Below are 14,462 nucleotides of genomic sequence, written 5' to 3' on the forward strand. Positions count from 1 at the left end.
GCCATGTGTAAGTTCCCACACAGCAAGGGAAGGAAAAGCTTTTATAGAGAGGAAAGGAAGTTGGGAGGGCTAGAGTAAACAAGGAGTCCATGGCTTTTCACTGCCTGAGTCATCGCTAGGAAAGAAATCTTTCCTCTTCCTGTTGGGCTCTGCTAGGGACACATGAATGAGAGCTCCCCCTTCTGGTGTCAAGTTTCTTATTTAATTGAGGTTTCTATTTATTAATTTTTTACAGTAGTGCCTCTAAATGGTTGGCAGGAACAAAGGTAAATCTTCTTTAGAGAAATGTGGGTTCATCTTAAACTTTAAAGAATTCCCATAAGTCATTTTGCAAAAAATAAGCACCTCACAGTAAAAAAAAAAAAAAAAAAAAAAAAAAAAATCTAAGCATACAGAGAAATCCAGTCACGGTGGATGAGAAACAGGATAAATAACAGACAGAATGAAGAGACATGCAAAGTCTTCAGATATTGGAATTACCAGACAAAGATTAAAAAATAACTATGATTATCATGTTTAGAGAAATAAAATACTAGCTTGAAAGCACCTGCAAGGAATAAGAAATGCTTTTTTAAAAAAATACCTAACTGGGAATTCCCTGGCGGTCCACTGGTTGGAACTCGGTGCTTTCATTACCAGGGCCCTGAGTTCCATCCCTGGTCGGGGAGCTGGGAATCCCACAAACTGCATGGCGTGGCCAAGAAAAAAAAAACCTAACCAGATTTGAAATATAAATAGAGCTTATAGAAATAAAAAATACAATAATTAGATTTTTTCAGGTATTTCATATGTTTTAAACATACAGAAAATTTGAAAGAACACCTGTATACTACTACCTAGATTCAACAATTGTTAACATTTTATCATAGCTCTGTTATAGTTTTTAAATTTGCTGAACCATTTAAAAGTAAATTGCAGAGATCATAATATTTTACCCCTAAATATGTTAGAATGCATCTCTGAGAAATAAAAACACTTTTTCATAACTACAGTGTTATCTCATCTAAGAAAATTAATAATTGCCTAATGTCATCTCATATTGAGTCCATATTAAAATTTTCAGTTTGCAAAAAAAAAAGTTTTTTAAAAAAAATCTCTACCTTTATTTCCCAAAGATGCCTTAAACTTATTTTATTTTATTTTACTTTTTGGCTGAGCTGCGTGGCATGCGGGATTTTCCCTGACCAGGGATGGAACCCGAGCCCCCTGCAGTGGAAGTGCAGAGTTTTAACCATAGGACCACCAGGGAAGTCCAAAAAAAAGGTTTTTATACCTGTTTTCTTTTTGTTTTTTGTTTTTTTATAACTAGGATCCAATGAAGGCATTGATTTTGGTGGTTTCCTTTTCATTCCCTTTTCATCTAGAACAATCCCCTTGCCTTCTCCGTCTTCCACTACCTGCCTGCCCCCGCCCATGACATGACATTTTGAAGAGACCAGTATGGTTGTCTTGTGAATGCCCATATTCCGGATTTGCCTAAGTGCTTCCTTATAGAGTCCTTTAACTTATTTCTTGATCTTTCTTGTAGTCTGGAAATTAGGCCTGGAAGTTTGCTTATCAGTTTTGCCAAGAATGTGTCATAGGTGATGCTGTGTATTTCCTAACATATCACATAGGAATATAAAATCAGGCTGCCCCATTCTTAGTAACTTTTTTTTTTTGAGGTACGCGGGCCTCTTACTGTTGTGGCCTCTCCCGTTGTGGAGCACAGGCTCCGGACGCACAGGCTCAGCGGCCATGGCTCACGGGCCCAGCCGCTCCGCGGCATGTGGGATCCTCCCGGACCCGGGCACGAACCCGTGTCCCCTGCATCGGCAGGCGGACTCTCAAACACTGCGCCACCAGGGAAGCCCCATTCTTAGTAATATTAATTAACTTTGATCTCTCGGTTGAGGTGATGATTGCCAGACATCTTCCCCAAAATGAAATTTAAAAATCCCTGGACAGTTTATCAGTTTCTTATAAAGTCAAACATTCACTATACATTCAGCAGTTCTACACCCAGGTATTTTCCCAAGAGAAGTGAAAACTTAAGTTCACACAAAAACTTGTACATGAGTTGATAGTAGTTTTATTCATAATGGCCCCTAGCTGGAAACAACCCAAATGCCCTTCAACTGTTGAGTGCAAAAATGATTGTGGTACATGCTTACAATTGAATTATATTCAGCAATAAAAAGGAATGAAATACTGATACAGGCAACAACATGGATGAATTTTAAATGCATTATGCTAAGTGCAAGAAGCCAGACTCAAAAGGCTCCACCCTGTATATTCTATTTACATAACATTTTGGAAATAGCAAAAAACATAGGAACAGAAAACTCTAACCCTAAACCAAAATACCAGTTTTTAAATCTCATATTGAGAGACAGAAGTTTCCAATGACCAACATATTCCTACACCACTCTCCTGGTATGAAGGAACCTGGAAAGTTTAAGTATCACTCAGAAGGATTCTAGGTAAAGGTAAAATCAGAACAAAGGAAGTAGAAGAATATTTCATCATGCTCAGAGTGAAGCTTTATGAATGGAGCAGATTCTGACAATTGCCTAATTAACACCCGTTCCCCTCCTTCTTCCTAAAAGCACCAGACTTTAGGGAGGTGTCCACCTTCCTCCACAAAGCCATATGCTTTACTAAACCAGTTATGTTTATCTCATATCCCTTGGCAGGGACAGCTTCAGGAACAGAATTGTGACTCAATTCAGACTGATGAATTTTGAAGGAAAGTCTCTCAAGGGACTTCTAGGAAATGTTTCCTTTCTCAATTAAAAAAAGGAAAAAAAAAAGGCAGAAGAGATAAGTTGGCTCTTCTTCCTCTGGATGTTACTGTATCTGGATGTGATGTTTGGAACTGCTGCAGCTTTCCTGCTAACAGCTTAAGACAAAGCTCAGACAGATGAGGGAAAGTCAAGAGAGAAGCAGACCTGGAGCCCTGTGGTACTGGGCATAGACACTGCCCTAACTTTTATTATTTAAGCCAGCCAAGTAGGAATTTCCTGATAGAATACATAATACTTAATGCCTGTCCCACAACGTAATATACCTTTTTTGGTGGCAGTAACACTCAGCCCACCTGAAAGATGAAAAAAATAACTAGATATTTTTATTCTTTGGATTTTCTTTTTTTTTTTTTTTTTTTCTTTTTTTTTTTTGCGGTATGTGGGCCTCTCACTGTTGTGGCCTCTCCCGTTGAGGAGCACAGGCTCCGGATGCGCAGGCTCCGGATGCGCAGGCCCAGCGGCCATGGCTCACGGGCCCAGCGGCCATGGCTCACGGGCCCAGCGGCCATGGCTCACGGGCCCAGCGGCCATGGCTCACGGGCCCAGCCGCTCCGCGGCATATGGGATCCTCCCAGACCGGGGCACGAACCCGTATCCCCTGCATCGGCAGGCGGACTCTTAACCACTGCGCCACCAGGGAGGCCCTGGATTTTCTTTTTATAGTTGCAGTATACACAACTCCTCAGCCTTCTTGTCAGCTCCTTTTGTTTGGGTTCAAATCTCATCCGTTACATTACAGACATTTCTAGTTTTAATGTAGTCAAATTCATCACTTTTTTGCCTTTATAGTTTGTGATTTTATGTTTTCTTTAAGAAATTTTTTCCCTTCCTTGATCAGAACCTCCTGATCCACAACTTCAGGGCTTTCCAATCTCCTTCTGGCTTATGTGAATGGCACCCCCTGGAGTACTAAGTGCATGGCATCCCCTCCTTGAGTTGTGCAAAGCAGTTTGACTTAAAGTCATTAAGAGAAGCCCCTATACATATGCTATTATGAAAATTGCAAAGTTTTGCTCTTCTTACTTAGATCTTGAATAAATCTATAATTTATTTTTGAATCTGATATAGGGTTAGGATCTAATTTTATTTGGTCCCAGGGTCATTGATTGTTTAGTCCATTCTTCCCTCACTGATCTGTAATGTTGCTTCTGTCACAGCGTCCATATACGTTTGTGTCTGTGTCTGGACTCTCTATTCTGTACTCTATTTGTCTGTTCCCCACCAATACCACACAGTCTTAGTTACTGTACCTTTATAATAATTCTTGATATCCCGTAGGCAAAACTTCCACCTTGTTCTTCCACTTTAAAAGTGTCTTGACTATTGTTGATCCTTTGTTTTTGAATTTTAAAATCACCTTATTAAAATACTGGAGAAATCCTGTGGGATTTTGATTGGAATTACATTGAATTTATTGATTAACGTACAGAAAATTGGCATCTTTATAACATTGGGTCTTCCTATACATTAATATAGTAGACCTCTTCATTTAATGCCTATCAATAAAGTTTATTATTTTCTTTATAAGACCTTGTGAATTTTTCTTGATCTATACTTAACGTATTTTATATTTTCAGTTGCTATTGTGAATGGGATTTTTTTTTAAATTTGTTTTTGGCTGCGTTGGGTCTTTGTTGCTGCGTGCGGGCTTTCTCTAGTTGCAGTGAGCAGGGGCTACACTTCGTTGTGGTGCACATGCTTCTCATTGCAGTGGCTTCTCTCATTGGGGAGCACGGGTGCTAGGCTTGCGGGCTTCAGTAGTTGTGGCACGCAGCCTCAGTAGTTGTGGCATGTGGGCTCTAGAGAGCAGGCTCAGTAGTTGTGGCGCACAGGCTTAGTTGCTCTGCGGCATGTGGGATCTTCCCGGACCAGGGTTCTAACCCGTGTCCCTTGCATTGGCAGGTGGATTCTTAACCACTGCACCACCAGGGAAGTCCCGTGAATGGGATATTTTAAAAATTACAGTTCCAAACTATTTGCTGCTCATCTTTAGGAATACAGTTTTAAAATATGCATTTTAGTTTTATATCCAGAAATTTCCCTGAACTCTTTTATTGGTTCAAAAATTTGTCTGTCAGTTTGCTTAGATTTTTCTATGTAAATAGTCGTAGAGTATATAATAACAATTTTTTTCTTCTTTAAAAATTTTTAATATATTCTTTCTTGTCTTACTGCTAAGGCTAGGACTTCTAGTATATCACTGAATAGAAATAGTGATAGAGTGCATACTTATCTTGTTTTTGACTTTAAATGTTTTATTATTAACTATAAAGCTGTTTACTCTGTGTTTTTAGTAAATATACTTTATTAGGTTAAGCAAGTTTTTTTTCTCTACCTAGAGCATTAAGGATTTTTTTTTAGTTTTGTTTTGTGAAAGGATATTGATTTATACCAATGTTTTTCTGTATCTGATCACATGGATCAAATGGTTTCTCATATTTATTCTACTATCGTGATTGCATTGAAAAATCTTTTTACTGTAAAATTATACCTGCATTCCTGAATAAATCCGATTAAAAAAATAAATGTGTACATGTACGTACCTATGTGTCTGTGTTATTGGCTTTCTAAATTTTGGTTCAGTATAACATTTTTATCTCAGTTAACCATAAGTGAGGATGAGCTTTCATTTACTGCTTTGTTTTCAGAAAGAGCTATTTGTCACTTTTGTTTCTTTTTCTGGAATAATTTGCATACGTTTGGGATCATCTGTTTCTTTTCTTCTTCTTTTTTCTTTTTTCTTGGTAGAAGTCACCTGTAAAGTCATCTGGGCCTGGTTGTTTATTTGTGTGGTGAAGTCAATTTTGTTAATTGTCATAAGTCTACTCATAGTTGAGTCAATTTTGGTAAATTTTATTTTTCCACGAAACTGCCATTTATCTGTTTCCTAATTTATTGGCATAATGTTCATAATATTCTCTTAGTTTAAAAATCACTGCTGTATCTGCTATGTTCCTTTTTTTCTTAATCTAATTTGTAAAAGGATTTAAATTTTACTTGTTATTTCAGAGAACCAGCTTTTGTATTTTGTTTTCTATTTTATTTATTTCTGCATTTTCCCCTTCAAATTTCCCTAGGTTAACTCTGCTGTTTCTTTATTAACTTCTTGATTAGTTACTGAGCTGTTCATTTTCTAGCCTTCTCTAATATAACCAGTTAAGGTTATAAACTTTTACTTTAGGCACTGTTAAAACTGCATTCCACAAATTCTGATATGTATTTCCATGACAATTCAGTTTTAAATATTTCTCACTTTCCATTTGTTTCTATCAACTTCCCTTTGCCCCTCCAGACCCACTCACTTCCTCCCCTCTCCACCCTGCTCTCTGCCCCACAGGCTGCTGTGTCTTCTGTCTTCCAGCTGGGTTCTGCTAGTGGGAATTCCTGGCAAGAGATGGTAGAGGAGAAGGAAAACGAGGTCAGGGTATTTATTTTCCTGGTCTCTTCTCTGTGAGATTGCTGGTTACATCCCTTGACAGACGGTCACTGCTTCTTAAAAGATGGCCTGTTCTGCAAATAAGATTCTCTTTTGGTATTCCAGTAACTCCTCTATCTCCTGTCCCTTTGGACCTAGAGGTTGTGACTGTTCCACTGTTTCTAGTCCCAGATCCTCCATTATCCCTTGATTCCCATATATCCTGCCCATATCTTTAAAATTTGTTTTTTAAAAATTGAGTGACCATCTGTTATCTGTTGGAACCCTGAATGATACACCACATTTATTTTGTCTTTGGTCCATGACTTATTTAGAAGTTTGTTTTTAATTTCCAAGTATGTGAGTTTTTTATAAGTTATTCTTGGGCTTCCCTGGTGGCGCAGTGGTTGAGAGTCCGCCTGACGATGCAGAGGACATGGGTTCGTGCCCCGGTCCCGGAGGATCCCACATGCCGCGGAGCGGCTGGGCCTGTGAGCCATGGCCGCTGAGCCTGCGCGTCCGGATCCCGTGCTCCGCAACGGGAGAGGCCACAACAGTGAGACGCCCACGTACCGCAAAGAAAAAAAGTTATTCTTTTAAAACTAACTTCTAATTTTTAACTGATCAATATTTAGAGAACATGTTCTATATCATCATGATTCTTTAGCATTTGTTGAGAATTGCTTTGTGGTCAATTTTTATTTTGTTCCACAGGTGCTTGAATAGAGTAAGTATTTTCTGTATCTTTACTACTTTTGCCTGAGAGATGGGGGTTGTATAATTGTATGTTTGTCATTCCTTCTTTAAAAATTAATTTTTCTTTATACACACTTGAGATCATGTTACTAGATGCATACAGATTTAGAATTGTTTTATCTTCCTGGTGATTTGTTCTTTTTGTCATTATATAGTGACACCCCCCCTTATCTCTAATGATACATTTTGCTTTAAAGCCTATTTTGTCTGAAATGAATATAGCTACTCCACCTTTCATTTCCTTAATAGTACTTCTGCATGTCTTTTTTACTTTTCCCTTAATTTTTCTTTATCCTTATGTTTTAGGTATATCTTGTATCAACAGCATATAGTTGGATTTTTTTAAGCTACATAATCTAATTATCTGGTTTTTAAATAAAAGAAATATTGTCATTTTAGTTTACAATCAAAGTATAGTACATTTAGGATTCAAGGGATTTGGATTCCAGTCTCTACCCCACCATTGTGTGACCTTGAGCAACTCTTTCAAACTCTCCCTCAGGAGAGTAGTGATAAAATAGAAGTGTTGAATCAGATTATCTTGAATATCCCCTGTAGCTCATTTACTGTCATTCCCTTCAATTACAGTAACATGTTACAAATTGATTTGCGACAGGAACTCTTAAAACCATACCTAAAAATAAAAACAAAATCCTAGTGTAATTTGGTGAAAGAATTCAAATAGTAACTGATGTTTAGCTTTGGGTATTTGCTCTTTGTCATCTAAAACTTTAATTTTCCATCATTCGATGTATAATACTTTTGCAGTTCAATTTTCTGAGGATAATCCATGTTTTTTAAAGAACGTATTTTCTATGATTTGGGGGATATATATAAATATATTTTCTTGTCATTCTAAAGGTCTTTCATATTCTTTTCTTTTTTTATACATTTATTTATTTATTTTTGGCTGTGTTGGGTCTTCGTTGCTGCCCACGGGCTTTCTCTAGTTGTGGAGGGAGGGGGCTACTCTTCGTTGCGGTGCATGGGCTTCTCATTGCGGTGGCTTCTTTTGTTGCGGAGCACAGGCTCTAGGCGCGCAGGCTCCAGCAGCTGTGGCATGCAGGCTCAGTAGTTGTGGCTCGGGGGCTCTAGAGCACAGGCTCAGTAGTTGTGGCTCATGGGCCCAGTTGCTCTGCAGCATGTGGGATCCTCCTGGACCAGGGCTGGAACCCATGTCCCCTGCACCGGCAGGTGTATTCTTAACCACTGCACCACCAGGGAAGTCTCTCTTTCATATTCTTTAACAATCCAAAACTGATTTTCAAGGTTTTGTTATTAGTTTCCTGCCTCCTTTTCTTTTAGCCTACATTTTAATTTCTACAAAATCTTTTCTAGAGTTGTGGATACCACGATCTTTACCAGTTTTTCAAAAGATTGATCTACAAATGACATCACTATATCTGAACCCTAAGAACTTGGAAATAAACCTACAGATCTCATTGTTAGTCTCTCCATTTAATGGAGGTACAGAAATAACTGCATCTAGTTTTTGTAGAGAGACTATTTTATTTGGAACCCCATTTTGCATGGTTGGCTATAGTGACACAGACTTTAGGATTAAGGCCTTTAGGAAGGAAGAGGTCACACTGTTTCTTGCCCTGGTTTTCACCTCCATTTTTGCACCTTTGTGTCAATGTGAACCAAACAGCTTCCCAAATCTACAACTGGTTCCTGGGCTTCCTCAACCCACCTAGAAAACTGCAGCAACCTTGGAGGTTGTCATTTAACTGACAATACTGTTGGTTAGGAGTCTGCTTTCTTATACATCAATCGTATAACTCTATGGTTACTTTGATTTAACTTGGTTATTTTTTAATTCATCCCAATAGCGCATTTACAGACTCTTAGGATGGGTCAATTCTCCAGATGACTCATCTCATCTTTTATTGGGCCATTTTTCTGTGTAGATGCAAAATATGTGGGTGGGAGGTGGGAGGCTAGAACCTAAACTGAGTCTCTTTATGTTCAAGGTGGGAGGATCACCAGATTTGAGTGTGCTCCTGTAATTGTTTTTTAAAGTACTTTAAATCATATAGTTAACATACTAATATTACCTCTGTTTAAAAATAAAGGATAAAAAACCCCTCAAGGTCCGCTTTCACCATGCCCTCCATTGCTTCCCTCTCTTAGAGGTAACCATTATCGTTTTGAGGACACCTTTCCAGTGACCTTTCTATACATTTCTTTCCTATACTGTATATACATATACACATTTTTTTCTTACATAAATGACACCTTCTCATTTTATAGGTGAGGAAACTGAGACCTTGATGGGAGATGTGTTGCAAATTTATTGAAGGAAAGTGGACTGGACCACGGGTTCTGGTATTTTATTTCTGTTGCATGGGCTGCCGCACTAATCAATTAGTTTAGAGGCTGGGGAGCAGGTGCGAAAGTCGCTTTAGTGCAACGATGTAGGATTTGTATTTTGATAGGAGTCGCAGGAAACCTAGCAGAGGGCTCTGGAGTTGCAAAAACAAAAAATATACTGTCATCGGCAGTTGGGTCTGTTAATAAAGCTTGTGAAGCTGAAACGCAAATAACCTACTACCTACCAAGCCCTTCGGAAACTTAGGAAGCAATATCGCGTCCCTGAGACTGGCCTTGGAGCTTGGAGAGGAAGGCACCAGAGGTTGCAATGAAGGATGCGGTGGCGGACAGCAACCGAGCAGCCAACCCAGAGAGCAGAAAGCTCTCCCGGACCGATCTGGAAGTGCGCCTGCGCAGGCCGCCACGGGGGGCCGGGGCGGGCGGGGCGGAGCTTGGGGGCGGTCAATGAGCCTGCGCAAACCGTGCGGCGAGGTGGGGGAGGGCGTTCCGTGTGTGTCTGTGTTGTTGTTCGGCGGCAGCGGCGGCGGCGGTAAGATGGCTGCCCACGGGGGCTCCGCGGCGTCCTCGGCGCTGAAGGGGTTAATTCAGCAGTTCACCGCCATCACCGGTAAGAGACGCGGTTACCGGAAGGTGGAGAGTGGGGTCTGGAGCGGGCGGCCGGTCTGCCCTGGGCTTCCCTTTACCTTCATGCATTCCTCCCTCGGGCTTTACCCACAGCTCTCGTCCTCCCTCCTGAGGAAGAGGCGACGACGGCGTCGGGTCTCCGGGTTCAGGCGGGAGACACCCCCTCACCCCCGCGCACCCCATACCCTCGTTCTTGGTCTTCTCGCAGTGTGGAGGGAAACCTCCCCACCCCCTTTCAGCCCAGACCCGGGGAATGGGCCGAGCTCATCCTCCCCCGCCGGCCCGGGGACCTGGGGGCGGGAGAGGTGGGGGGCCGCACCCGGGCCACCGCCCTCCTCCTTCATCTTCATCGCCTCTTCTCTGTGCAGCCTTGGGGTGCAGCGCATCCCCTCACCTCCTTATTCCTTTTTTCCTTGGCCAGGTCATTCTCCCCCCCCGTCCCTGGCCTGCCCTTCCCCTTTCTGGGCCCCTCGGAGCCATCGCTGTGGCCCTGGCGTGTTCGGGCCCTCCCGCCTTAACGGCGAGGCTGGTGGGTTCGGCAGCGCCTTTACCGATCTCGGGGGATAGGCCGCCAGAAAGGGGGGGTTGCTGAGGAGTACCCTCCAGACTGAGGTTTTAAGAGAAGAATGAGGGGGAACCCCCCCAGACCTTAATAGGAAAGGCCTGGAGGAATCCTCGGTGGCCTTTCCCACCTCCCCATTAAAAAATAATAAAGACTGAGACGATGGCGCCAGGGCCTCCTGATGATAAAATAGGAATGACGGCAGAAACTTCTTTGAGACAAATCAGTTTCTGGATGTCAGTATCCCCCAAACCCTCGGTTTTTCTTTTCCTTTGGACCCCTGCGAAGGGCACACGCAGATCCTCTTACTGCCTGGAGGAAAGGCCCTAAGCCGTTCTATGAATTCTCTCTGTCTTGTTCTCTGTGATGGTGCTGAACTTTTTTTGCATGAGTTATTAGAGGGCGGAGCAAATGATGAAGTTCTCTGTGGAGTGATTTGAGAGAAGAGTACTACATGTGCCTGAGTGTAATTTTGCCGTTCTAGTTTGTCATTTTGTAAGGAGGTCAGAATGTTAGCAGATCTATACTTTATTTGGTAGTTTGTTAGATGCAGAGAACATTTCCATTTTCAATGTATCCAGAGTTTGACGTGCAAGATATGGTTAAGTGAAATTTTATATTTTAACCACTACCGGTTGTTTGCGAGTTGTCGTTTTATAGTTAAAGGTAGTTTTATTTTTTACTTTGCAGCGATAACTATATGTTTGATGCATTGTCTAGCTTGTGGGCATGAAACATCCAGTCAAAGTTGATAAAGTAAAATTTGTAACAAAATTGGGATGAGAAATGGAATGATAACTTTTCTTAATATTTAAAAATTGTGATTGGACTATTATATTAGAGATGTAATGCATTTCCCAGTGTCTAAGCAGATCATTATTGGGAAGATCAGAAAATTATTGTGTATATAAGTTAATACTGCTGTATTATGTTTATATAGAAAAATCTTTGTAGTGAATTACATATAGAAGTGATTATCATTATCTTTTCTTTAGATTTTTCTAGAGGTGGTTTAAGATGCCACCTATTTCATTCCAGTTTTTTATGCTAACTACCACTTTAGGAACTCGGATTGTTTTAGTCTCACACTATTTCTTCTAATGCAACATTTTTGGTATGTGTAGACAAAACCCAAAATGTGGTGAGATGAAGTGACTCACTTAATTGCTTTAATTCTGTTTCTGTGTGCTAGTCTTCATGGCTTGTTTCCTGGTCACAGGCCCTTCTATTCCTGAATCAAGTTGGAGACTCTCAGTAGACAGTGGGATCTGGAGGTCTGTAAAAGCGAAAACACCTTAGACTGTTCTTAATGTATTACGGATTTATAATAATATTTTTTTACACGATAGTAATTAAATATTAGAAACACATGATTGACCCCTTTACTCCCTTTCATATATCCTAAAAAAATTTGTGTATGTGTGTATATATATATATGTGTGTGTGTGTGTGTATATATATATATATATATATATATATATTTTTTTTGGCCGCGCGGCATATGGTATCTTAATTCCCTGACCAGGGATGGAACCCGTGCCCCCTGCAATGGAAGCGCAGAGTCTTAACCACTGGACCACCAGGGAAGTCCCCACTAATATTTTAAATTGTAGTATTTATGACAAAAAGGTATTTGAAATTTATTTATTGCTAGATGAATGAAACTGACCTTAAGAGTTTATGCTCTCATTTCAAAAAGATTTTACTTACTTGGAAGCCCAACATTGTGGTAAAAGCAATGCATTTTCAAAAATGTGAGTCTTACCTTTTCTGTGGCATTTAGAAGTAGAAGGGAAAATTGAAAGAATCTTAACTTTTATTTCTCACTAAATAGAACAGATCTCTCTCACACACTCTATGATATGTGAGTATGAAGTAATGATTCTGACTTAAAAAACATTACAAAGATATCACAACATGAAATAATTTTGAAAAAAGAAACACTAATTCATTCTCACACTAGCAATATTATTTATTTCACATATTATCTTCCAGTTCTTGTTTACATACTTATTTTTATTATTTATTTATTTTGCTGTACACGGGCCTCTCACTGCTGTGGCCTCTCCCATTGCGGAGCACAGGCTCCGGACGCGCAGGCTCAGCGGCCATGGCTCACGGGCCCAGCCGCTCCGTGGCATGTGGGATCCTCCCGGACCGGGCCACGAACCCGTGTCCCCTGCATCGGCAGGCGGACTCTCAACCACTGCGCCACCAGGGAAGCCCCTTATTTTTATTTTTTAAATTATTTTTACATTATGGATCATAATGTACATAATTTAGAATCTGAAATTTTCAATTAACGTTACATCATAAACATTTTTCCTATGATTAAACCCTTTGATAAGCAGATAGCCAAGGGAAGTGATGGTCTTTGAAGTGGTCACACTGAGAAGCTATGTACCTTTACCATTGATGCCATTAGCATTATTTCAAGCTACATAGAAAACCAGTCCTGTTATTTCATAGTCTACCACATTTTACAGTATTACTCAGTTTGATCTCCCTTGATACTCTCATACATGGCTTAGACTACTGACTACTTTCAGAAGTTATATCAGTTCTCAAAACCTGAGGAAAGAATGTGCCACTGGATCTGAAGGTAATTCCAGGAGAACAGTTTTTAAAAATGTTTTGAACCACGGTAGTATCCCATTAACACCAACTTGGACTGACATCCAGCCACACATATACAAAATGCATAGATGTAATCAGAATAATTCATGAGATGAGGGATATATAGATGCTATAGAATACGTAGAAATAAATACACAATCAGAAGGTAAGGCCAAAAAGCGAGGGAATAGAAAGTGAGGCTGAGAAGAGTACAAGTGGTTGCTAGTGTAGCATTCCATAAAGCTCTGTGTATAGTAGGCATTCACGGACTTAATGAAATTATAGAACCCCTTTAGTTTAATCTTTTTGAAAATTGTTGAATGAATGCATATTTGTTAAATTAGAAACTCTTAGTGTTTGTAGTATTCGGATTTGTGGTCAACTTCCATTCATATTCTTTCTACAATACATTTTTCTTGGGTTAGTATTAAAGTGTATTTAAGTTCTCTGTGTCAAGAAAGGTAGTTTCAAGTGTTCTAGATATTAAAAGAAAACTCTTCTGGAATTTTAAGAACTATTTCAAAAGGTGTTAATGAAGTTTGAGCAGAAATTAGGGAGGGAATAAATTTTTTTGAGTTGTGAGTAGACTCTTACTAGTAAACTCAGTATTTATTAATAGACTACTATATGCCAGGCATGGTTCAGATCTTGGGGATACTACCATGAGCAAGACATGGTGTCTGTCCTCAAAAAGCTTAAAGGTTAATGGGAATACAGACACATAAATGGGTATTGTAATACATTGGGATAATGGTAAGGAGCTGTTACGGTAGCACAAATGAGGGAGGTCAAGAAAGGCTTCCCAGAAGAAATAATTTCTTAGCTAAAACCTGGAGGAGAACTGTTTCTGGCAGGAGAAACATGTGCAGAGACCTGGAGGAAAGAGGGACAGGCATACATATGGAGACAAGAAAGGAGAGACAGTAGGTTGAGGGAATTGATGATAATTCCAAATGAAGAGAGCACAGCTTGTGTGAGATGCAATAAATGGGGCTGAAGAGATAAGAGGGTACCAGATTAGGAAGGGCCTTGTAACTCATGTTAAGAAATCTTGGCTTTATTCTGAATGTAGTGGGGAGTCAGTGAAAAGTTTTAATTAGGGGAGTGACACAATCATATTTGGTTTTTTCAGAAAGAGCTACTTGGCCATAGGTGAGAAGAGGTAGGCATAGACATCAATAGAAGACTGTTGCAATAATTGAAGATGCTGGTGTCCTGAAATAAGTTAGTGGCAGAGAAGTGGACTCTGAAAGGTAAGGGAAGAATTCAGAGGAGTCAGAATGAAGCTTAGGATTCTGTTTTGGACATCTAAGTTTATAATAGTACAATTTGTGAAGGTATGGAACAGTAGCAGAGGTTTGGGGATGAT

General features: G+C 40.1%; 1 protein-coding gene across 4 annotated transcripts in view; it reads left to right on the forward strand.

Annotated features, from left to right (window-relative positions):
- Positions 1-9,796: 9,796 nt before the first annotated feature.
- UBXN7 (UBX domain protein 7) overlaps positions 9,797-14,462 on the forward strand; it is a 69,691-nt gene continuing 65,025 nt past the window's right edge. For 2 of the 4 annotated variants that reach the window (XM_060099358.1, XM_060099362.1), the window contains exon 1: positions 9,797-9,898. In XM_060099358.1, coding sequence (XP_059955341.1) covers positions 9,826-9,898 — 73 coding nt within the window. In that variant the 5' untranslated portion in view covers positions 9,797-9,825. Of the gene's footprint in view, positions 9,899-14,225; positions 14,347-14,462 lie in introns of all 4 variants that reach the window. The other 2 variants (XM_060099360.1, XM_060099359.1) reach the window with 2 other exon arrangements.

The sequence above is a fragment of the Mesoplodon densirostris genome, chromosome 5 (genome assembly GCF_025265405.1).
Source record: "Mesoplodon densirostris isolate mMesDen1 chromosome 5, mMesDen1 primary haplotype, whole genome shotgun sequence".
NCBI classification, from domain to species: Eukaryota; Metazoa; Chordata; class Mammalia; order Artiodactyla; family Ziphiidae; genus Mesoplodon; species Mesoplodon densirostris.